Genomic DNA, 23,538 nt, shown 5'->3' on the forward strand with positions numbered 1-23,538 from the left:
TCCTTTTTGTTTTATTGATGGTTTCTTTTGTTGTGAAAAAACTTTTAAGTTTGATGTAGTCCCATATGTTCATTTTTTTCTTTTACTTCCCTAGCCCACGGGGATGTATCAGTAAAAATATTGCTCAGGGTAATGTCTGCAAATTTAGACCCTATACTTTCTTCTGTGAGTTTTATGGTCAGCAATTCTTTCTTAGTAACGCTTATCTCTGGTGCTGATCACTGAAGTCCTTTTTAAAGTCTTAGTTTGCTCATTGTTGAGATTTGTCACTGGTGTGCTGGAATTGTTTGTCAAATGACGGTAATAAAAAGTGATTTGTTTGAATTATTTCCGCAGCTGGTATAAAGCTAATTACAGCATGGCTGAGAAGTTAGACTGGGGCCGAGGAATGGGCTGTGACTTTGTCCAGAAGAGCTGTAAATTCTGGATTGATCAGCAGAGAAAAAAGTAAGAATATATTTCCTCATAATGTCTTTGATAACACAACTAATTTTGATTTTGTTTTTTAGAGCCTAAAATGTCCCTATTTTCAAAATGTGGTCTAAACAGTTTAATTTCAAAATGTGTAGAAAGCCATCTGTAGTGCTTGGTGATAATACAATAAGTAGCTGCAGTATTGTTTTAAATCATATGCTAAAAGGATCTACAGTGTGGGAGCCAGAGCCATAAAGCATTTCTGTTTAGACCGTAATTCATAAATACGTATATTGCAAACTTTTTGCATACTCTGTCGTTGTTTTCTTCAGAAAATGCACTCATAAACATAGATGCAACTGTTGATTCAGTATCAAAGAACATGAAGATATTTTTGAATAGTGGTTCTCAAATCTGTATGCACAACATAATTACCTAGTAAGTGTTTTTTTAAAATACAGTTTCCAATTTTGGGAAATACACACACACACACACACACACACACACACACACACGAACACACACACACTTATATGTTATGTGTGTTATAAATATATTTTTTTAACTTTCTGAGACAATTGCAGATTCACATGCAGTTGTAAAAAAATGCACAGATATCACATACAAGATCTGATAATTAGGTTTGCGAACTTGTTGCAACGATGTTACTAACCTTTTTTGATATCAGAAGGATTGTTCGTTTTGAATTTGTACCAACTGAACAAACAGTTAACCAAATTTACTATTTGGAAGTGCTGAAAAGGCTGCGTGAAAAAGTTAGATGACCGGAACTTTTCGCCAACAATTTGTGGCTCTTGCATCATGACAATGCACCAGCTCACACAGCACTATCTATGAGGGAATTTTTAGCCAGCAAACAAATAACTGTATTGGAACACACTCCGTACTCACCTGACCTGGCCCCCAATGACTTCCTTCTTTACCCGAATATAAAGTAAATAATTGAAGACATTTTGATAACATTCAGGACATCAAGGGTAATACGATGACAGCTCTGATGGCCATTCCAGAAAAAGAGTTCCAAAATTGCTTTGAAGAGTGGACTAGGCACTGTCATCAGTGCATAACTTCCCAAGGGGAGTACTTCGAAGGTGACCATAGTGATATTTAGCAATGAGGTATGCAGCACTTTTTCTAGGATGAGTTTGCGAACTTAATTGTCAGACCGCGTACATACTTTATCTAGTTTCCTGGATTGGTAACATCTTACAGAACTGTAGTACAATATTACAACCAGGATGTTGCCACTGATTCAGTCAGATACAGAACATTTCCATCATCACAAGGATCCCTCCTGTTTACCTTCTATAGCCACATTCACTTCCCTCCCAACTCAGCCCCTGCTTAGCTCCTGGAAACCACTAATCTGTTCTCCATTTCTCTAATTTTGTCCTTTTAAGAATGTTATATAAATTTTTTCATACTGTGTACAAGTAATCATTATTGATTGTATTCATTATAATGTGTGAAAAAAAATAACAAAAGTAATCCTTTGGTTCTTCTCTTTGTTTCTTCTACAGTTTTGCTAGAAGTTCATCAATTTTACCGATCTTGTTAAAGAACCAGCTTTTTGTTTCATTGATGTCTTCTATCGTTTTTCTATTTCTTTTTAAATTGGGGAACAGTATGTTTTTCCAGGACCCGTCAGCTCCAAGTCAAGTAGTTGTTTTAATCTAGTTGTGGAGGGCACATCTCAGAGGCCCTTGTGGGATCGAACCGGCAACCTTGGTGTTATAAGCACTGTGCTCTAACCAACTGAGCTAACTGGCTGCCCCTGTTTTTCTGTTTTCAAATACATTGATTTCTGCTCTTATCTTTATTATAGCATCCCTTCTGCTTGTTTTTAGTTTTTTAGTTTATTCTTCTTTCTCTAGATTCTTAATTATTGATTTGAGATGTTACTTCTTTCTGTTGTATTTAATGCTTTAAGTTTCCCTCTCAGCATTTCTTTAGCTATATCCCACAAATTTCCGTATGTTGTATTTTTATTTCCATTCATATCTTAGTCTGCTCAGGCTGCCATAACAAAATACACTGGGTGGCTTAATCAACAGAAATTATTTTCTCATGGTTCTGGAGGCTGGAAAGTCTTAAGATCAAGGTACCTGCCATTTTGGTTCCTGGTGAGAGTTCTCTTTCTGCGTTGTAGACACCTGCCTTCTCACTGCATCCTCACGTGGCAGAGAGAGTGCACTCTGGTCTCTCTTCCTCTTCTTATAAAGACACGAATCCTATCAGATTAGGACTCCACTTTTATGGACTCATTTAACCATAATTACTTCCTAAAGACCCATTCTTCAAAAATAGTTGTATTTGGGGTTAGCGCTACAATACATGAATTTTGGGGGACATGATTTAGTCTATAGCAGTTAATGCAATTTTTTTTTTAATTTCCATTGAGACTTCTTTTACCCATGGATTATTTAGAAGTATGTTATTTAGTTTCCACGTATTTGAAGATTTTCCTGTTGTCTCTCTGTTATTGATTTTCCAGTTTGATTCTATTGCAATTGGAGAATACACCCTGTATATTTTAATTCTTTTAAATTTGTTGAGGTTTGTTTTATGGCCTAAGATATAGTCTATCTTAGTAAATGTTCCATAGGCACTTGAAAATAATGTATATTCTGCTATTGGGTGGAGTGTTCTGTAAATGTTGATTATATCCTGTTCATTGATGGTGTTCAGTCCCTCTATATCCTTGCTGATTTTCTGCCTAGTCATTTTAACAATTGTTGAAAGATCTCACCACCATGTCAGTCTTCAGGTCCCAAGGTCCCTAACTGGTCTGGCTTCTTCTCTCTATCTTTCAGAGTGTTCTTACGTTTGTTTTTTTTACAATGTCTAAGCCCTTTAGTTGTACTTAGAGGGAGGAAAGGGAAAAACTACATCTCCATCTTCCCGAAAGTGGAAGTGGGACTTACATTTTTATTTTTATATTATATATTTATAAGGTTTCCCAGGTTACTGTGATGCATTCAGACTGTGAACCTCCATTTGGGAATAATATAATGTTGAATTATCCCACTTATTTGGCAATTTATGATTAATAGGACTTTCAAGTAGCCCTATTATCATCATTCCTAAAAGGAACCCTCTAAAATAGAACTAGTACCTTCAAATTTTACTGATAAGTAAAAAGTTTGAGACAAGGTGGCTTGCCCAGGGTCAGATAGCTGACAAGGGACAGAGCTAGGATGTCAACTTCTCCCTCCAAGTTCAGCACCTTGCTCATTAAATCACAGGTACTTCTTGTGCTGTAGGATATATTATTGTTAATAATAATAATAATAATAATAATAATAATAATGTTTTCTCACCTGAGCTAGGTCTCAAAGCAGTTCATATTACTCATAGTTTCTAATAAGGAGTCTGATGTCTGAGTCATAACCCTGCTATGAAAAGAGCTGCTAATAAGCGGTAGCAGAAAGTACCTGCAGCTACTTTGGGGACAGCTAGTTAAGTCCAGCACCATATCGTGATTTGCTAGTGTGGTGGTGTCCAAATTTTGCTGCACATTAGAATCATCTAGAGAGATTTAAAAAAATCTCCATGCCCATGTTGCTCCCCGTACCAAATAAATCAGAACGTCTGGAGATGGGAGCCAGGCATTGGTATTTTATTTATTTATTTACTTTATAGCTGAGCCATCCTGCCACCTGTTTGGCAGCTCAGCGGCAGCTCAGTTCCGGCCGGACATTGAACCGCTGTTGCTCAGAGCTCACAGTCTTGAGCGAGCTCTTAACCAACTGAGCCACTCGGCCAGCAATTGGTATTTTTTAAAAGAGATCCCCAGGTGATTTCAATGTACAACAAAGTTTGGAAACCCCTGTTCTAGTCTGTTAAAGGAAGTAGGTAGCTAACATTGCAGCTGCAAGAGTATATAGAGATTTTTTTTTTCTTTTAACAGCTGCAACTCTGTTCCCCTTTGGGTCCCAATTATAGGATAGCCTAAAACCAAAAACAGAAGGAAATTTCCTCTTCTCCACTCTTCAAAACTGAAACTGTTGGTCTCCCGAATTCTCTTTTATCCTTTGAACCATAAGCTAGATATTGGCAAACTTTCTCTATAAAGGGACAGATAGTAAATATTTTAGGTTCTGAGGGTCGTATAGTCTCTGTCACAACTACTCAACTCAGCTTTTGTACATCAAAAACAGCCATAGACAAAATGAATGGGCATGGCTATGTGCCAGTAATACTTTATTTACAAAAATATGTTGTGGGAGAAACAAAGACAAAACACAACAGGCCATGGGCAGGATTTGACCCAAGAGTTGAAGTTTGCTAATGCCTGTCATGAACATTCAATTGTCCTACTTGTGAAGCATCTCTGTCCAAAAGTATTCACAGGACAGCCTGTCTGACTATATCCCCATGTTACTGTAGAGATTTCAGCATAATCCTTCCTGAGCACAGGGGCTGGTGCTTAACTTCAGTGGCAACAACCCTCTCTCTCTATGGTTGGGTGACTGGTTTGAGAAGTGAATGGTTGTGCATACCCAGAGCCATACTCATTTGAATTACTTGAATGTACCATGCACACACAAAATAAGTTTCTATGTTTTGAAACAACTAAACACGATAAATTACGCAACTCCTCTGCCTAGCTTATTTGACATTAATATCAGCTGTAGAGCTGCACTGTCCAGTGTGGTACCACTAGCCATAATTGGCTATATAAATTTTTATTTAAGTTAATTAAGTTAAATAAAACTTAAAATTCAGGTCTTCAGTTGCACTAGACACATTTCAAATGGCTAATAGCCACTATATGATTGGTGGTTACTGTGGACAGCACAGATACGTTGCGGAAAGTTCTGTTGGGCCGTGCTGTAGAATTTGTAAGCCATGAATCCTGAATAACTCTAACTAGAATTTTAAAAATCAGTGCATTTTAACCTCCTTATTCCTTTTTATTCATTTAGCCAAAACTCATTTTTAATTAATTTAAAGTGAATATTATGTACTGTTTTATTTTAGAGAAAAAGGAAATAAATCTCATGGTATCAAGAAAGCACCTTAGTAAGAACTACTGATCATATTCATTAGAAACTTTACCATAGAAAGTTATAAAATTGCCTTCTATGAAGATTTTATAAAAGTGGTATTTACAGTGAAATCACAGTTCTTGAGTAACTCATATGCCCTAAGCACTGAGTGCTTTACTGCTGAAGCTTAGGAAAGTTGCATCAACACCAATAAGCAGGTACATGAAACCAAGCCTGTGCAATGACGTCAGTGCTTGTGCTTTGCTGTTACACTGTGCTGCTGCCAGTTTACCAGAGCCTACTGGGTATTTTACACATTTTATCTCAGGACGCTCTAATCCCCTAGGGATGTTTTATTGCTATACTATGAAAAGTTAAATGAGATAACGCCGCGTCCCGCGCAGCACAGGCAGTGATGAATGAGAGGGGACGGCGCTGGGTGAAAGAAAATAAAAGAGAAAGAGACAAAGATAAATTTGTGACACGAGGCGAGGGACTGCAGCTCTCCTTCTTTGGAACTGAGCACCTAATCGGACCAACATGAAGCTTTTATTAAGAAACTTCAAAAGAATAAAACTTTATTTTTTCTAAAGTCTATGTGATAAGTGCCTTAAGGCCAATTACCATCAACCAAAAGCATAGTACTCCAACACATGCTGTGCCTTGTACTCTTGCACACACAACCCCCAGGATGGTGCAGCTGCAGCTGCGGCCATGAAGTAAGGGAGATAACCGACATCATTCTGCCGGGTCCCAGTTTTTCAGGACACTCCCTTGAGGAAGCTTTACTGATATCATTCCACCGGGTCTCAGTTTTCCAAGACACTTCCTCGTGACCTTGTTAGGTCAGGGGCTGGTGGGGGAGGGGGCGGTTGAGGATGAGGCTGTAAGGCAACATCTCCCCCTTTCTGTTTATGTAGAAGGAGAAACACAGACTTTGCAGTTTCTTCATTTATTGCTCGCCAAAGGGCATGTTGTCACATCTGAGGGCTAAACAACAATAATAGAATAATCAATAAAAGTATAACAGCACCGGCGAATCCTGCACCTAGGCTTTTCACCCAAGTAAGGGGACTCAAAGTAGAAAGTCCTTCTGCAGCTGCAGAAAGGGCGTCCTCTCCTGGGAGGAGCTGCAGATTAGTAAAAGACATTTGATCCACTTCTCGCTGCAACTGTAGGATATCTACAGTGAGGTTTGGCATATGTCCCAGGAGATGAGCTCATACCTCCGACCACGGGGTACGTGGCTGATTGTAAGAAAAAGGAGTTACACAGTAAGTGGAAACATCCCAATCACACTTTAAGGTGATCATAGTAGGGAGAGTTTCTAACTGGTGTCCAAGAGAAACAATAGTTGTTTCTAAATCAGCTAAACGTACGCTGATTTCTTGATCAACTCTTATCTGCTGATTCCAAGTTTTACTTGCATTTTCATGGCATTGCTGTACAAATTGGGTAGTCTGCACAGTCTGGTGAAGAGCTACTCCAGAGACAGCAGCAACAGTTGTTATAGCTATTATCCCCATAATGGCTGCAATTAAAAGGCCAATAAATCTTTTAGTTCTATGCAAAATCTTATGAAGGAGTTGCAAAACAATATGAACAGTTGGGGAACCTTCCCACACCCTAGGCAGCCGTTCTCAACCTGTGGGTGGCGACCCCTTTGGTGGTCGAACGACCCTTTCACAGGGGTCGCCTAAGACCATCGGAAAACAAAAAGATATTTACATTATGATTCATAACAGCGAAATTACAGTTATAGAGTAGCAACGAAAATAATTTTATGGTTGGGGGTCACCACAACATGAGGAACTGTATTAAGGGGTCGCGGCATTAGGAAGGTTGAGAACCGCTGCCCTAGAGGCTTGGACAGGAAGCCATAGTCCTCATCTCCCATGGGCCAGTCGAGGGGCCGATCATGTCTCACAATCTTTGGCCATATCGGCTTCCTTTTCCTTGGTGTGTCGCTCATGATATGGTTTGACACACCGGCCAGGTACCCACAAAGGACGTTTTCTGGACCTGGAGAAATAAAAGCAAAACCTCGTCCCCATGTCAACAATGTTCCCAAATGCCATTGATTAGTCTGAATGTCTTTCCACCAAATGGGCACATTTTCCAGTGACCTCGGGCTATTATGAAAATGCCTTTCATCTGCAGTCTGCCCAAGGTATGGCTCCGTGCTTGAACCAGATGAATTTAAAAAATTTAAAGTAAACATAGCTTTGCTAATTGCACCTGTGGGGTCTCTCTTATGTCTCTCCCTTTCTGTTTTTGCAACTGTTTCTTTAAGGTTGAACTGGCACGTTCCACAATGGCTTGACCTTGTGGGTTGTAAGGGATGCCTGTGGTATGAGTAATTTTGCCAGGTGGTGCAAAAGTTTGCAAATTTAGAGCTGGTATAAGCAGGTCCATTATCAGTTTTTATGTTCTTAGGAAGGCCCATAATAGAAAAACAGGTTAATAAGTGACGGCAAGAGTGGGCTGCGGCCTCTCCTGTCTGAGCTGTGGCCACAAGAAAGCCAGAGGCAGTATCAATTGTAACATGTACAAATTAGGATTTTCCAAAGGAGGGAACGTGAGTAACTGTCCATTTGCCAGATATCATTAGGAATGAGACCATTTGCCAGATATCATTAGGAACGAGACCTCGAGGATTTACTCCTTCAAGGCATTCCTGAGGTGCATTAAGGATCTGGCAGGTAGGGCATGTCTGTATTATATGACAGGCTTATTTGTTTGTGATAGAAAACCTTGAATGCAAGCCACCAGCATTAGTATGGGTTAACGAGTGAAAGTGAGTTGCTTCAGCAACCTGGGCACTCCCTGCTAATAAATCAGCAATTGAATTGCCTTGTGTCATCGGACCTGGCCAGGGTGGTGTGTGCACGAATGTGCATAATAAAGAAGGGATGCTGACGGTTTCTTACAACCTGCTGGAGTTGAGTAAATAAAATTTGAAGAGACGAACCTGAATTGTAAGATAGAGACGCCGTCTCAATGTTCTGCACTGTATGAACTACATAAGCTGAATCAGAAACAATATTCAGAGGGTCAGAAAATGTTTGCAAAGCAGTTAACACTGCTACTAACAGTTGAGCTGAAGTGCAGTTTGTGTGTATAAGCTGATGACCCTTCTCACTGACAATTGCTGCCTTGCCATTCATTGCTAGATCCATCAGTGAAGACTGTCAGACCCGGAGAAATAGGCGTCTGCCTAATTTTCTTAGGTAAAATCCAATTAGTTCTTTGCAGAAACTGAAACAATTTATTTTTAGGATAATGATTGTAAATAATTCCATAAAAGTCACTGATGGCGATTTGCCAAGACTCGGCATGAGTATTTAAGCGAGATATTTGCTGTTTCTTAAAAGGAACTACAATCTGATTAGGCTCTTTTCCATTAAGATGAAAGACTCTGGTCCTAGCTCTTGATATGAGTTCAGAAATTAACTCCACATAGGTTGGAAGAGATTTAACAAAATTGTTAGGTAGAAAAAGCCACTCAACCAATTGATCATGTTGTACAATAATCGCTGTTGGGGAATGTGGCGTGGAGAAAATTAAGATCTGTAAAGGTTAAAAAGGGATCCACATGTTGTATCTGAGCTTCTTGTATTTTTTGCTCAACAAATTCTAATTCTTGATTAGCCTGAGGAGTTAATTGGCGAGGACTGTCAAGCTGTGAAGGTCCTCGTAAAAGGCCAAATAAATTGCTGAGAGCATAGGTAGGAATACCTAAAGTAGGATTTTTGCAAATCATTTAAAGTAGGCTTGATCTCTTCTGATTTGAACCTTTTGAGGTCTGATAGACTATCTTTCCACAACAGTACCCAAGTACTGTATTGGCGCGGTTGTTTGAATTTTATTTGGAGCAGTGTTAAGTCCTGCTAATTCAAGCTGCTTTTTAAGTAGTTTAAAACATGCAGCCAGGGTTGTTACCTGGTGAGGGTGAAAAGGGTAACTATTGTATTGTTCTGTACACCTGAAACTAACAATAAAAAAAAATAAATAAAAAAACCCCAAAAACATGCAGCCAGCTGCTCCATTGAGGACGCAGCACAGAGACTGTCATCCATATAACGAATGATATAACAATCAGAAAATTTAGTTCTTACTGGTATAAGTGCTCGAGCTACAAAAAGCTGACAAATGGTCGGGCTGTTAAGCATTCCCTGTGGAAGCACTTTCCACTGATATCTCCTCATAGGTTCTTTATTGTTAATAGAGGGAATTGAAAATGCAAATTGAGGACAATCTTGAGGCTGTAAAGGGATTGTGTACAAACACCCCTGTAAATCAATCACTATTAAAGGTCAATTTTTTGGGATCATAGAAGGTTGTGGGAGCCCAGCCTGTAATGCACCCATAGACTCTATAACAGCATTTATAGCTCTGAGGTCTGTGAGCATTCTCCACTTTCCTGATTTTTTCTTGATGACAAATACTGGAGAATTCCAGGGACTAGTGGAAGGTTCTATATGATCTTGCTCTAATTGAATCTGTACTAGTTCTGTTGAGGCCTCTAATTTTTCCTGAGAGAGGGGCCACTGTTGGATCCAGAGAGGCTTGTTGTTAGTCCATTTAAGAGGCACAGGTGCTCGTAGCTCTGCAATAGTGGCCTCTATTAAAAAGGCTTTTGATAGTCTGATTTATAACCTAGTCCCCTCCCCTGCTGAAGCGAGGGCTGAATAGGCTGAGTAATTCCCTGATTAAATCTCCCTAACCCTTTTCCTGGCTGAAATCCCATTTGACTCACTTTTTTTACTTTGTGGGCTATACTTCCTGGGGGGATCCAGATTTCTGCTTCCCATTGTGTAAGTAAATCTCGACCCCATAGATTGACTGGAATGCCAGCAATATAGGGTTGTAAAAAGACTTGTTGACCTTCCGGCCCAATGCAAGGACGAATGCAAACACTCTGGTGTAAGCCTGAGGCTCTGCCTACTCCAGCTATGTTGATATCAGGCTCCTGTAACTTACAGCCTTTTGGCCATTCTTGAGAACTGGTTATTGAAACATCAGCTCCAGTGTCTAAAAGACCTTGAAATTTCTTGCCTTGGATTTCAATTTGACAAACAGGATGAATTCCTGAGATTTTTTCTGCCAGAAAAATACTTGCCTGTCCTGTACTTCCAAAACTGCCAGTTCCCCTTTTCTGCATCCTCTTTTTTTCCTGGGAGAATGTACCGGAGCAGGAGTAATTGTGCTACCAGCTCTCCTTTTTTTGCTGACCAGGGAACTGAGGATGACATTATAATTTGAATCTCTCCTTCATATTCAGAATCAATTATACCTGTATGGACAGTGACTCCCTTGAAAGTTAAGCTAGAGCGACCAAGGAGAAGTCCAACAGTATTTGGGGGAATCGGCCCAAAAATTCCTGTAGCCACATGAAGAGGTGATTCTCCAGGAAGTAATAAAATATCCTGTGCCGTACAAATGTCTACTGCGGCACTTCCCTCAGTAGCAGGGCTTAATTGTTGTACTGAAAGTTTGGGGGACGCACAGCTTGGTAATTCTGAGGAACGGCTGGTGTCACATATGCCCCAGTTGTTGTCGGGGCCTGGGGCTGGCCCCTTTTCCCATTTCCCTGAAGGGGAGCTCCATCCTTATGAAAAACTGATCTACACTCAGCTGCCCAGTGTCTTCCTTTTTGGCACCTAGGACATAAACCAGGCGGCTTAGATTCCACTGGAGCAGAAGTATTAGGTGGGCGGGAGCTATTTCTGTTTTTCTTTAGGCACTCCTTTGGAGTATGACCAGCCTTTCCACAATTGTAGCAAGTGCCAGGGAATTTGTTCTTTCCCACTGTTAACCCTGTAATAGCCTGAGCAAGCATGGTTGCTTTAAACTGTTCTGTTCCTACCCCTTGACATAAACGAAGATACCCCATGGCATCTGTTTTTCCTTTCTGAGCTCCTGTTGCTTTTTTACAATCCTCATTAGCATTATCATAAGCCATAATTTGTAAAATTGTCTCAGCCGCTTGAGCATTGTTGACCTGCTTATTTATAGCACCCTGCAAGCATAAATTCTGAGTAAGGTTCCTGAAGACCTTGTAAAACTCTCTGAAAAGAGGATGGAGTTTTACCTTCCATCTCTAGCTTCTCCCATGCCATCAAACAAATTCGTGTGAGCTGAGCTAAAGCCTCTTCTTCCATATCTAATTGATGGTGAGTGTCTGTCCAATCACCAACTCCTAATAACTGATCTTTAGCTACATCAATATTATGAGCCTGATTATGTCTGCCCTGCATTTCTGCACCATCAATCCACCATGTCTTGAATTGTAAAAGTTGGGAAGACAGACACGTTTTGGCCAGGGCGTTCCAATCTACTGGAATCAATCGATGGCCATCTGCTATTCCTTTAAGAAGGCCCATTGTGTATGGAGAAGCAGGTCCATGCTGAATCACAGCCTGTTAGAGCTCCTTAAGCAATTTGAAAGAAAAGGGCTCACAGCTAAGCTCCTGGACTCCTTCAGGGTGGTCTGCAGCAGGGGCGACACGCTCATGAACGACAACAGGGAAAGCCAAAGCATCCAAGTCTCCTTCTAACCTAGCCTGTTGTACGCCTCGCTCCACTTCAGATAACAGCCTGTGAGAGCCTCCGGCAGGCAGGGGAGGTGCTCGGGCAGCAGAGAGAAAAGGATTGTTGCCCTTGAGCGGCTTTCTGAGAAGTTTCTCTTTCTGCGCCGTGAATAAAAGCGGCTGCAAAGGCGGAGGAGACTGAGGTAAAGGAGTGTGGTGGATGAATTATAGTTTTCCAAACAGCCTTTCAAAGGTGGATGTAACGATTTTGGAATGACTGTGGGTGCCTCTAAAGAACCTTTCTCCCTTTCCTCTGGAGTTTCCTCTTGATCTCCATCTTCCTCAGAACTTACTTTCTGATTTTTACAACCCTGATCATTATCTTCCGCTTCATCTTCCATGTCAGTTTGCAGTGGTTCTAAAACTGACCAGACCAGCCTCCACGTATCCCAAATTGTGGCTGGGAGTGAGACTCCCTGACGCTATATCTCACTGAGGTGTTTGCCTACAGCGTCCCATGGCTCTAAGTCCAAGGTCCCTAAGTTAGGAAACCAGGAGCAATGAGTCTCTATGACCTTTAAAAGCTCCTCCAATTTCTTTTCTGAGACTTTAAGCCCTCCTTTTTTTTTTTTTTTAAGATTTTTATTGGGGAATTGGGGGAAGGGGAACAGACAAGTTGCTGTCCTTTTTGTTCTTCAGTCTAGTTGTGGAGGACGTTGCTTCACTGGCCCAAGTTGGCACCATCATTGCGCTCTTCCCAGGCGAGGCAGATCAGTCGCCGGCTTCTGGACGGCCACCCACTGCGGCTACTGGCCGCTCACGCTGGCTGCTGGCTACACACGGTAGCCCATGGCAACCCACCTGCCATCGCGGGTGACTCACAGCAGCCCAGCTCCAGGTTGAGCTGTTGTTCAGCATCTTAGCTGTGGAGGGCAGTGTCACGGCCCTCATATGTGGGATCCGAACAGGGGCCCTCTGGCGTCCCAAGCCAGCTCTTAACCAATGCGCCACTCGGCCGGCCCTAATCCCTCCTTTCTTAATAAGCTGCTTCAACAAGCAGATATAAGGTCTGTATTGACTATGAACATTACCCATGTTAGTAAAAGGAAAGAAAGGAATAAGTTTCACTCAAAGTTCACTCAGATGCCCTTCTGGCCGCGTCTCTCGCGTGACTTTCAGGTCTGCCTCGGTTAAGGTGCGCCTGTATAAATCCCAGGCCTGGTTGACAGATTGCCAAGTCACCGTTATGCCTTTATGGCTGGGCCATGGAACCGCAGATAAGGACCCAAACAAACTCCATAGCAATGCTGTGGAGCTACAATCAATCACTCACACTTTCACACTCTTTCACACGAAAGTTTAGAAATTAGTTAATACCTCGGTTACCCTGGTTAAATCTTCCGGGATCTACCCTGCCCCCTTACCAGGCAGCTTGCTGCGGCTCCTCCCGGGCCCTTTTCACCGTAGAATTTTTTTCTTTTCTTTTTCTTAGACTCTAAGTCTTCCTTCCCTCTTGGAGCTCTCACGTTGGGCGCCAGATGCCGCGTCCTGCACAGCACAGGCAGTGATGAATGAGGGGACGGCACAGGGTGAAAGAAAATAAAAGAGACAAAGATAGATTTATGACACAAGGCCAGGGGGCTGCAGTTTTCTCTCTTTGGAACTGAGCACCTAATCAGACCAACGTGAAGCTTTTATTAAGAAACTTCAAAGGAGTAAAACTTTTTTATATTTTCTAAAGTCCGTGTGATAAGTGCCTTAAGGCCAATTACCATCAACCAGACCCATAGTACTCCAACACATGCTGTGCCTTCGTACTCCCACACACACAACCCCCAGGGTGGTGCAGCTGCAGCTGCGGCCATGAACTAAGGGAGATGACCGACATCATTCCGCCGGGTCCCAGTTTTCCAGGACACTCCCTCCTGACCTTGTTAGGTCAGGGGCTGATGTGGGGGGGCAGTCGAGGATGAGGCTGTAAGGCAACAAGTATCAATCTTCCTTAAAATAAGAAATCCAACCTACACTTTTTTCCCTTAACAAGCATGTGGGAGAAGAGGAAAAGTGATACTATTAACAATTTGGCAGACCAGTCGTGATCGGATTTATATTGTTTAGGAATAATGGAATTTCATTTATAACATTACTATTATGACAACATTAATATAATATATATTACAATTTTCAATAAGATGACTGATGAGGGTTTTAGGTTTGTTTGAAGATCTTTTGACAGGACAGTGCATCAGATTCTGATGTTTTTGGAGAATAACAAGACCACTTTTTCTAAATTGTACTTCTAAAATTAGACTTAACAGAACAGAACAAGTTGTAACAATTAGGATTATTCACACTCACTCTTTGTTTCGCACAGGAAAACAAGATTATCCTGTTAATGTTTTCAGTTTAACAAATTGTCAGACAGGATTGTTTGCTCTAGATTATGGCCTAGAAAAGAAAATATTTCATTCTGTGGCTGCAGGACAGAGGGGACATCATTTTCATGTTTCTGTGACTCCATGTGCTAATTATGAAGATTTGTATTTTTAGGCAGGATTTGGAATTTCATTATTTGTCATAAAAATTGCAAATCGGGTCTCCAGAACTCCATTTTACTGGCAAAAGTGGAGAAAGAGATAAACAGGGTTTTATTTAACAACATTGAAATAATGTTATAATTCTTCTGGCATTAATCTTTCACATCTACATTAAACATTCCTTTTACCCTTTGAAAAATAAGTTTATCACCTGTTTTAGCAATTATTTTTAAGCTATGAAAACATTGAAGTTATAATGGAAAAGATAAGCTCTAGCATAGACTTGTGATATTCTCTTTAAGGTTTTATTCCGTGGTGTTTATCTTTGTGTGCAGGAGACAGATGCTGAGCCCTTACTGTGACACCCTCAGAAGTAATCCCTTGCAGTTAACATGCAGACAGGACCAGAGAGCAGTTGCAGTGTGTAACTTGCAGAAGTTCCCGAAACCTTTGCCTCGAGAGTACCAGGTAACATGTGTTTGGGGCACAATTTTAGGAATCAACTTTTTAAAAAGAAGTTTCCATTTTGAATTAAAGGAGTGAGTTCTCTTAAGCTTTCCAATTTGCAAGGTCCTATTTGTTTTCTACAAGTCAGAACAAAGCTGAGGAATTCCTCCATTTCTTTATAACCTAGGTGCTATTGATAGCAAGTAATTAATATGTAGCAGTGCCTTGTAGAAATGGTTAGAGGCATTTGGAATATTTATTTCGATCTAACTGTTTTTAACTGCTTGTTTTTTCTTTCTAATTGTTTTTAAAGTCTTCGTCTTTAATTTCCTCTAATTTACACAGAAAACGAGGTTCTTTTAAAGGAAATAACTGAGGTACTCTAATCCAGTTAACTAGAAGGCTTGGAAGTTTTGTTTTAGAAAAGATTTGAATGTGGGATGTAAAAGGTGAAGGAAATGATCCTACATGTTCAGTTTGCATTTGATTTGACCTTTTAAGTGTTTGTTGCCATGGCTCTCTCCAAAAAGCCTCAGCTTGCCTGCCATTTTCAAAGCACTCTTGAGTCAGAAATGATAGCTCAGAAGCTAACTTAAAATGTTGTTAAATTTTGAGCTTCCTACATATATTTATGAGCTTGCTGAGTGCTTCACACACCATAAGATGGCAACTATATTTTAGGCATAGTACTATAATTCAATGCGTGGGTGTAAAATGTGAAACCTTTAAGATTTATCTGGTGCCTTGTTCTTTTGGTGTTCAAAGTATTGTACATACGTATATGATCTCTTTCATTTTCTCAGTTTTATTTTTTCAAGTTTCTCAAAACAATATATAAATTAATTCTCCCCAAAACACTTGAAGTACAGTATATTTACAGTCTTAATTCTATGCATTAGTTTTGTTTTGTCAACTCTTAAAAGTCTTCCTTTTCAGCCTTTAAAAACATTAGTCAAATTTTATCTAATAAAAAACAGACCCATTTACTATTTACCTTGCGTATTTCTAAAACTGCAACTTTGACATACCTGAGGTAGTATATTACTATCTTTGTGTTGTACTATATATGAAGAAGAAAACTACATTAATATCTTCGTTGTGTTACACAGCATTAGAGGGTGGCTATAAATTTCCTGTGGGCTTTGTTTTGATTATACAGAATGTTTCTTTCTTTCCTTTTTTCCTAATAATTATTTTTGTAGTACTTTGATGAACTCAATGGACTACCTGCAGAAGATTTGCCTTATTATGGTGGCTCAGTAGAAATTGCTGACTATTGCCCTTTCAGTCAGGAGTTCAGTTGGCATTTAAGTGGTGAATATCAACGCAGCTCAGATTGTAGAATATTGGAAAATCAACCAGGTTAGTAGTCTAGCGAAATGAAATGTTATATACATATTACAATTATATACCAGCAATGTAAAATAGTGATTAAGGGCACAGACCCTGGAGTCAGACTATCTGAGTTTGTATTGTGGTTCCACTGCTGCCCATCTGTTGTAAGTAACTTAACTTCTCTGTGCCTCAGTTTCCTCCTCTGTACAAAGTGGATAATAATACCTATCTTATAGATATGTTGTGAGAATTAAATGAATTAATATAATAAGAGCTTAGAACCATGACACATAGAAAGGTTTGTTAGCTATGAGATACACTTGCACATGTATACACACACACTACATCTGCATGACACTTTTCATTCGCAAAGCACTTCCATTTTTATTGTTTCACTTTAATCTCCTAAAAACCTGATGAGAGATGTAGAGAAGATGTTATTGAACTTTACAGATGAATGAAGAGACACTAAGTGATACAGTTAATTGGTGTTAGTGCAGGATCCTGCAAAGGAGAGCTGTTTTGAGTTAATTACATTAGGTATCCTATTTTTTCCTTCCCTGAGGAGTGTGCATTTTATGTAATTTAGAAGTAACATCATTTTCCAGATATCAGAATCGCACTGTTGTCCCATGGCTAGTAAAATGTATTGCCATATTATTTATTCCCTCTTTATAGGAATCAAAGGAATAAACAGTGTGGCAATTGGATATTCAGCAATCATAGTTATAGCTCATACTAACCACCTTTGTAAATAAAATATTCTCACATCTGATATGTGAGTACACAGCAATGAGTAGTTTTTTCTCTGTGGTCATCAAAAATTTTAACCTGGTCTTCCCCCTCCACACCCCTCTCCCCTGTCCTATCCCATACTTTATTACAAAGTAGTCATTTAAAATTTAAATTTGCGTAATATTTTTTTCTTTTATTCTTAAACCTGGCAGATGTAACTGGGTTTGTACAGTTATTTTTTTCCATCACTCACCTACTTAATAAATGTATGATACAACTACTTAGCAGTTCCATATTAAAAGCAAAAGAAATGCCCAGGTCTGTCAATTATGGATTTGTCAAAAATATAGTATCACATTTTATTGTTTTAGAGCTGGAGTTGGCAAACATTTATTGTAAAGAGCAAGATAGTAAATATTTTAGGCTTTGTGGGTCATACAGTCAGTGTTGCAACTACTCAACACTGCTGCTATAGTGTGAAAGCAGTGTGAAAGCAGTCATAGACACTATGTAAATGAATGAGTACGGCTGTGTTCAGGAAAACTTGATAAAAACCAGTAACCCTCTGGATTTGGCCTGTGGGTTGTAGGGTTGTAGTTTGCTTGCCCTTCTTTTTTTAAATGCTGATCACAGTGTTTATTTTTTTACTGGGGAATCAGGGGAAGGGGAACAGACAAGTTGCTGTCCTTTTGTTCTTCAGTCTAGTTGTGGAGGACGTTGCTTCACTGTCCCATGTTGGTATTATTGTGCTCTCCCCGGGTGAGGCAGATCAGTTGCCGGCCTCTGGATGGCCACTCATGGTGGCTCTTGGCAGCTCACACCGTCTGCCAGCCACACACGGTAGCTTATGGCAGCCCACTGCAGCAGGGGCTGCAGCCTACGCCGTCGCTGGCATCTCACAGCAGCCCAGCTCCAGGTCGAGCTGTTGTTTACCACCTTAGCTGTAGAGGGCAGTGTCACTGGCCCCCATGTGGGATCCGAACCGGGGCCCTGCTGCTCAGAGCTGGCGTCCCAAGCCAGCTCTTAACCAACGCGCCACTCGGCCAGCCCCCACAGTGTTTTTTAAGGACTTTGAAGAACTTATATATAAAAGAAATATAGAGTTCTGTTTTACATTCTTTTTCTTAGCTTATATAATTAAGGTTTTTCAAAACTGACAAAATAAAATACTTTATAATATTTCAAAATGGGCTAATTGAACTCTACTTTCAGGATAAAACTTACTTGTATTAAGTGTAAAGAGAGCAAATTATTGCTAGAGTTTAAGAATCCCTTTGTCCATTTTAGAGGTCACCGAGTCCACCCCATACCTCTGCAGGTTTGTGCTTAGTCTATAACTAAATCAGTATGAACTTCCAGGAAATGACATAAATTGAAAATACAAGTTTGCAGAAGTTGCATCACCCCAAAACACTTTCATTATATAAATCGTTGGCCATCCTATGTTGGATTACTTGGGAGATGACCCCAGTTTAGGCCACCAGTGAAGGTGATTCTTCATGCCATTTCCTCTATATATCTAACTTAAATATTTTAGGCCCAGTTTTATCTCTTGTTTCTGATATAATAATTTTCTCCCATTGGTTTCTTTACTGAGAGCTCAGTTTGAGTTTGGAGACCTCTTTCTTTTGATGTTTTTCATTGGAAGTTTTTCTATTAAACATGTTTGATTTTTAAAGCAACTTTTAATAATAAGAATGGAATGCTTCAGTTTCTTGTTCTTTGAAAGTCAATTTTTAAGAAAACTTTTCTGGTTTGCTTCAGACCTTTTTAAAAACTATGGTGCTGAAAAATACGGACCTCATTCAGTTTGTCTAATTCAAAAATCAGCATTTGTCATGGAAAAGTGTGAAAGGAGGCTGAGTTACCCAGACTGGGGAAGTGGATGTTATCAGGTAAACTAAATGATTGTTAATAATTATACGAAATATTATGTAATTTTATCTCATTATTTGGTTTTTATATTTTAAAATACATTTTATCTTTTTATAGTTAATTTACTGATTAATACTGTAACTTTTCTTGTTTACTTATATAAATATTTCTTTGGATGTTTGTGTTTTGTGAAGAACATATTGTCATTTTTTTGAGAGAAATTGCCCTTCTCCATTTGTTTAAAAATATATAATTGCTGTATATCAGCAAGTTTTATAATAATTTTACTTCTGGGCATATAGCCTAAGGAAATAATGGAAAATACGTAATTTTGTTCTTGAATAGGTATTACTTTGTAATGGAAAAAATTTACAATTTTGTTGTATAAGATCTAAGGAAAACATAGATTTAAGAATTAATAAATTAACTACTGATTAATAATAGTTTTTTTCCTTTGAAATTAAAAACCAAAAGGGGGAAAATTACTATTTCCTTAATTATCTTATTTGCATATCTGATAGTAAATGACTGCATCACCCCATTAAGAACTTATTAAGATACAGACATTCTGTAACGTAGGAGCATCCAACTTAATGAATATTCCATTCTGTACCAATGGATGTCAGGGAGGAGAGTGTGATCCTGAAAACTGAAAAATAAGAATTTGTTGTGCCATTTCAGCTGCAAGAGCTACGTGAATTTTGTAGCTGGGAATTTAACTATTATTTTAATTAATTAATTAATTAATTTTATTAGTTTCAGGTGTACAAAACATAGTGATTAGACATTTATATACCTCACAAAGTGATACCCCTAATAAGTCTAGTACCCACCTGGCACTATACATAGTTATTACCATATTATTGACTATATTCCCTCTGCTGTACTTTACATCCTGTGACTATTTTGTAACTGCCAATTTGTACTTCTTAATCCCTTCATTTTTTTCACCCAGTCCCTCAACCCCACTCCCATCTAGTAACCATCAGTTGGTTCTCTGTATTTATGGGTCTGTTTCTGTTTTATTTGTTCATTTATTTTGTTGTTTAGATTCCACGTATAAGTGAGATCATATGGTATGTGTCTTTCTCAGTCTGACTTATTTCACTTAGCATAATATATTATTTCTAAAGTTACTTATAAAATTAACTTTTTTTTGGTAACAGCTTTATTGAGATATAGTTCACACACCATACAATTCATATAAAATTCTCTTTGAGACCTTATAAAAGATAATTAAAAATAAACACTTTCCAGCTATAATCGGACAGCTATAATCCAGCAACAATTTTCTGATAAATTTGATTAAAGATTTATGTATTGATTAAATACATAATTTTGACGTAGTGTAACCACATAACATAATTTTGTTTCGCTGCCATCACTGGGTACTCTATATGCAGAACAAAACACCCTTTCCAAGTTTTTCTAATAATAATACTATTCTTTATGGCTATAGAATATTACATCATTTTAAAGTATCATAATTTGGAAAGTCACATTCTTGTTATATATTTAGTTAATTTTCACTATGTAAAAATGCTATTAGAAGTATACTTATATATTTTACCTTTTTTAAAATTTATTTTTGAAATAAATTTCCATAAGTGAGAATATTAGGTTAAAGGGGATAAAGCTAAAACAGTGACAACTATAATAGGAGGATGGGGATTATGCAGATTTGTAATACCATATACAAAGATTGAATGTACTATTTGGCTTCCCTGTACCTAGTGTTGTCAGTTAATTTTACTAATTTAATACTAACCACAATTTATGTGGGAAAGTGTGTATGATTTCCAAACAATTAACATATGGATTAGCTGTTTTGTTTTTGTTGTTTGTTTTACTTATTTTGACAGAGAAGTTGCAAGAATGGTACAAAATATTTTTTCCCGAGTCATTTAAGTATAATTGCTGATATGCTTCTCCTTCACTCCCAAATACTTTAATGTGTATTTCTTATAAACAAGGACATCTTCCTTTAGAACCACAATACTACCCTCCCAAAAATCAGGAAATTAAGATTGCTATATCTAATTCTCACTTCATTTAAGTGTTGCCAGTTGTCCCAATAATGTCCTTGTAGCAGTAGGATCTGCACTATTGTCACATGTTGCGTAGTTGTCATGTCTCTGTCATTTTTCAGTCTGGAACAGCTCCTCAGTCTTTTCTTGACTTGCATTACCTTGATACGTTTAAAGATGACAAGCCAGTTCTTTTCTAGGATGTGTCTCAATTCAGGTTTGTCTGTTTTATTAAATTCTGGTAATTTATTTGGGGCAATAATATCACAGAAGTGATGCTTGTACTCTGGTGGTCCACTCTTGATTTGTCACTTTACTGGTGATGTTAGGATGTTGGTATCTACGAGACTTTTCCACTGACAAGTTACTCTTTTTCTGTTTTAATTAATTTTGTAATTAATAAGTATTTTTGGGGCAGGTACTGTGTCAACTTACTTCTTATTAATTTTATTAATTTATGTATTTATATCAGTATTGACTTATGGATTCCATTTTATTCGATGGGTATTACCATTACTGTCATTATTTATTTTGATATTCAAGTTGCCCCGGTTTTGGCCAGAGGGACCCCCTTCAGGCTGGTTCCTGTGACCTTTGGCCTGTCCCCGTCTTTCTTTGACTATTTCCTTGCTTTCTAGCAAAGATGTTGTATGCCTATTTTTACTTTCTTTGCCCCAGCCCAGAAGCAGCCATTTCACCAAGGAGCTCTAGTTTCCTTTAGTGGAGTGTGGTGTTCAGAGACTAAGATCTGGCTCTAGATGTACTGTTTATTGCTATTGGGATAGAGCTGCTCCCAGGGCCCTCTTGGTAGACAGAGCTAGAAAATATATGCATTATGTAATTTATATATACACTCATACTTGTGTGTATATATAAAACCATGAGTTTGCACTAACATCTTTGATTCTAGTCCAACACCAAAGGGTTCATTTTAGTTCTTTCCCTTTCCATATCTGTAACTCGGTTCTCTGACAGTGAGACATCTGCGCTCATCATCGTCAGTATGCTTACTTATTTGATTTGTCGACATCCCTTCCACCTTCTCCCACCCCTGTGTAGTTACCCTCCTCACCCACTTGCTCTCTGACACAACCTGCCAGGTACAACATCTCTCCCTCGCTGATCCAAATCCTGTGACTATCTTTAGGATATAAATGCTCTTTCTTCCATGAAACTTTCTAATCTTAATTGCTCTTGTTTATACCGTTTATTCACTCTTAACCCTCCGTCCGGCGCAACTGATCTCACAGATTCATTGCACACAAATTTTCAAATATCTAACAGTTAAGTATTGTGACTCATCGCTTCCATATCTCCCCCCTCTACCATAACCTATCGCCAGTCATGTTTGTAATTTAGTACAGTCAAGATATATTTCATGGGCTGGCCGAGTGGCTCAGTTGGTTAGAGCGCAAGCTCTGAGCAACAGGGTCGCTGGTTCGATTCCTACATAGGCCAGTGAGCTGCGCCTGAGCTGAGCTGCCACTGAGCAGCCAACACATGGCAGGATGGCTCAGCTGGTGAGAGCACATGCTCCTAACAACAAGGTTGCTGGTTCAACTCCCACATGGGATGGTGGGCTACGCCTTCCCGCGACTAAGATTGAACACGGCACCTTGAGCTGAGCAGCTGTGAGCTGCCGACGGGCGACCGGATGGCGACAGGACTTGGAGCTGAGCTAGCTGCGCCCTCCACAACTAAGACTGAAGGATAACAACTTGGCTGTTCCCCTCCCCCAATTCCCCAATAAAAAATTTTTTTTAAAAAGACGTATCTCATATTTGAAAATTTGTGTGCAATGAATCTGTGAGATCAGTTGCGCCCGACAGAGGGTTAATTATAAAACAGTCTCACACTGTCAATTTTCTGGGGGAAAAAAATTATGCCCCACCCATTTTTTTCTCAACTAAAGCTGGTAGAGGACAGACACTGTTGTGTACTTCTTTGATATCCTTTTCAGCACAAAGCATGGTACTTAGTTCTCACTTAAAAGATGATTATTTTGCACTAAAGTTATAGTGATGCTTATTAGGTGTGGGTCATTGGATGACAGGCTATGGAAGAGGTTACACTTTGTTGTTTGTTTTCTCGAAAGCTTATTATAACTTAAATTTCTAAAAGAGTATTATATTTAAACTTACTTGATGATAGAGTTAATTAAAAAATGACTCCATTGTTGAAATATACTTTTGAAACTCTTCTTTTGAAATTGCCTTTAGTGATAGTTTAATAGCCATCTAAGAAAATCAATTTTAGTACTTTACATCACACCTATTAGGTTAACCTAGTGTTAACCAGGTTATTCAACTACTTCTACCAGACTTACTTCTGGGCAACTTTGGGGCATTTCCAAGAATTATACCTACTTGTAAAGTAAAAATTTGCTACCACCAAACATTTTCAGAAGCATGCACTTGCTTTGAAGATAGTTCCAGGAGAGGTTTTAGAAATATTTAAAGTCGCATAATTGAAATCAATATGAAGTCTTTTTAGAAAATAACTTTGCAAGAGCCACGTGCAAAAGAATGAAACTAGACTGCTGTCACTATACACCAAAGTTTGCGGGAGGCCAGTTCCTGCAGGTCCAGGGGAAAACTAGACTGCTGTCACTATACACCAAAGT

General features: G+C 39.0%; 1 protein-coding gene across 1 annotated transcript in view; it reads left to right on the forward strand.

The window, feature by feature from the left end:
• The window catches only part of LMLN (leishmanolysin like peptidase), a 106,806-nt gene that overhangs the window by 70,529 nt on the left and 12,739 nt on the right, over positions 1–23,538 (forward strand). Inside the window, exons 12-15 of the mRNA XM_019650875.1 lie at positions 337–447; positions 14,832–14,964; positions 16,146–16,305; positions 18,778–18,908. Coding sequence (XP_019506420.1) covers positions 337–447; positions 14,832–14,964; positions 16,146–16,305; positions 18,778–18,908 — 535 coding nt within the window. The remainder of the gene's footprint in view (positions 1–336; positions 448–14,831; positions 14,965–16,145; positions 16,306–18,777; positions 18,909–23,538) is intronic.

This window comes from Hipposideros armiger, unplaced genomic scaffold (genome assembly GCF_001890085.2).
Source record: "Hipposideros armiger isolate ML-2016 unplaced genomic scaffold, ASM189008v1 scaffold_8, whole genome shotgun sequence".
Taxonomy (NCBI): domain Eukaryota; kingdom Metazoa; phylum Chordata; class Mammalia; order Chiroptera; family Hipposideridae; genus Hipposideros; species Hipposideros armiger.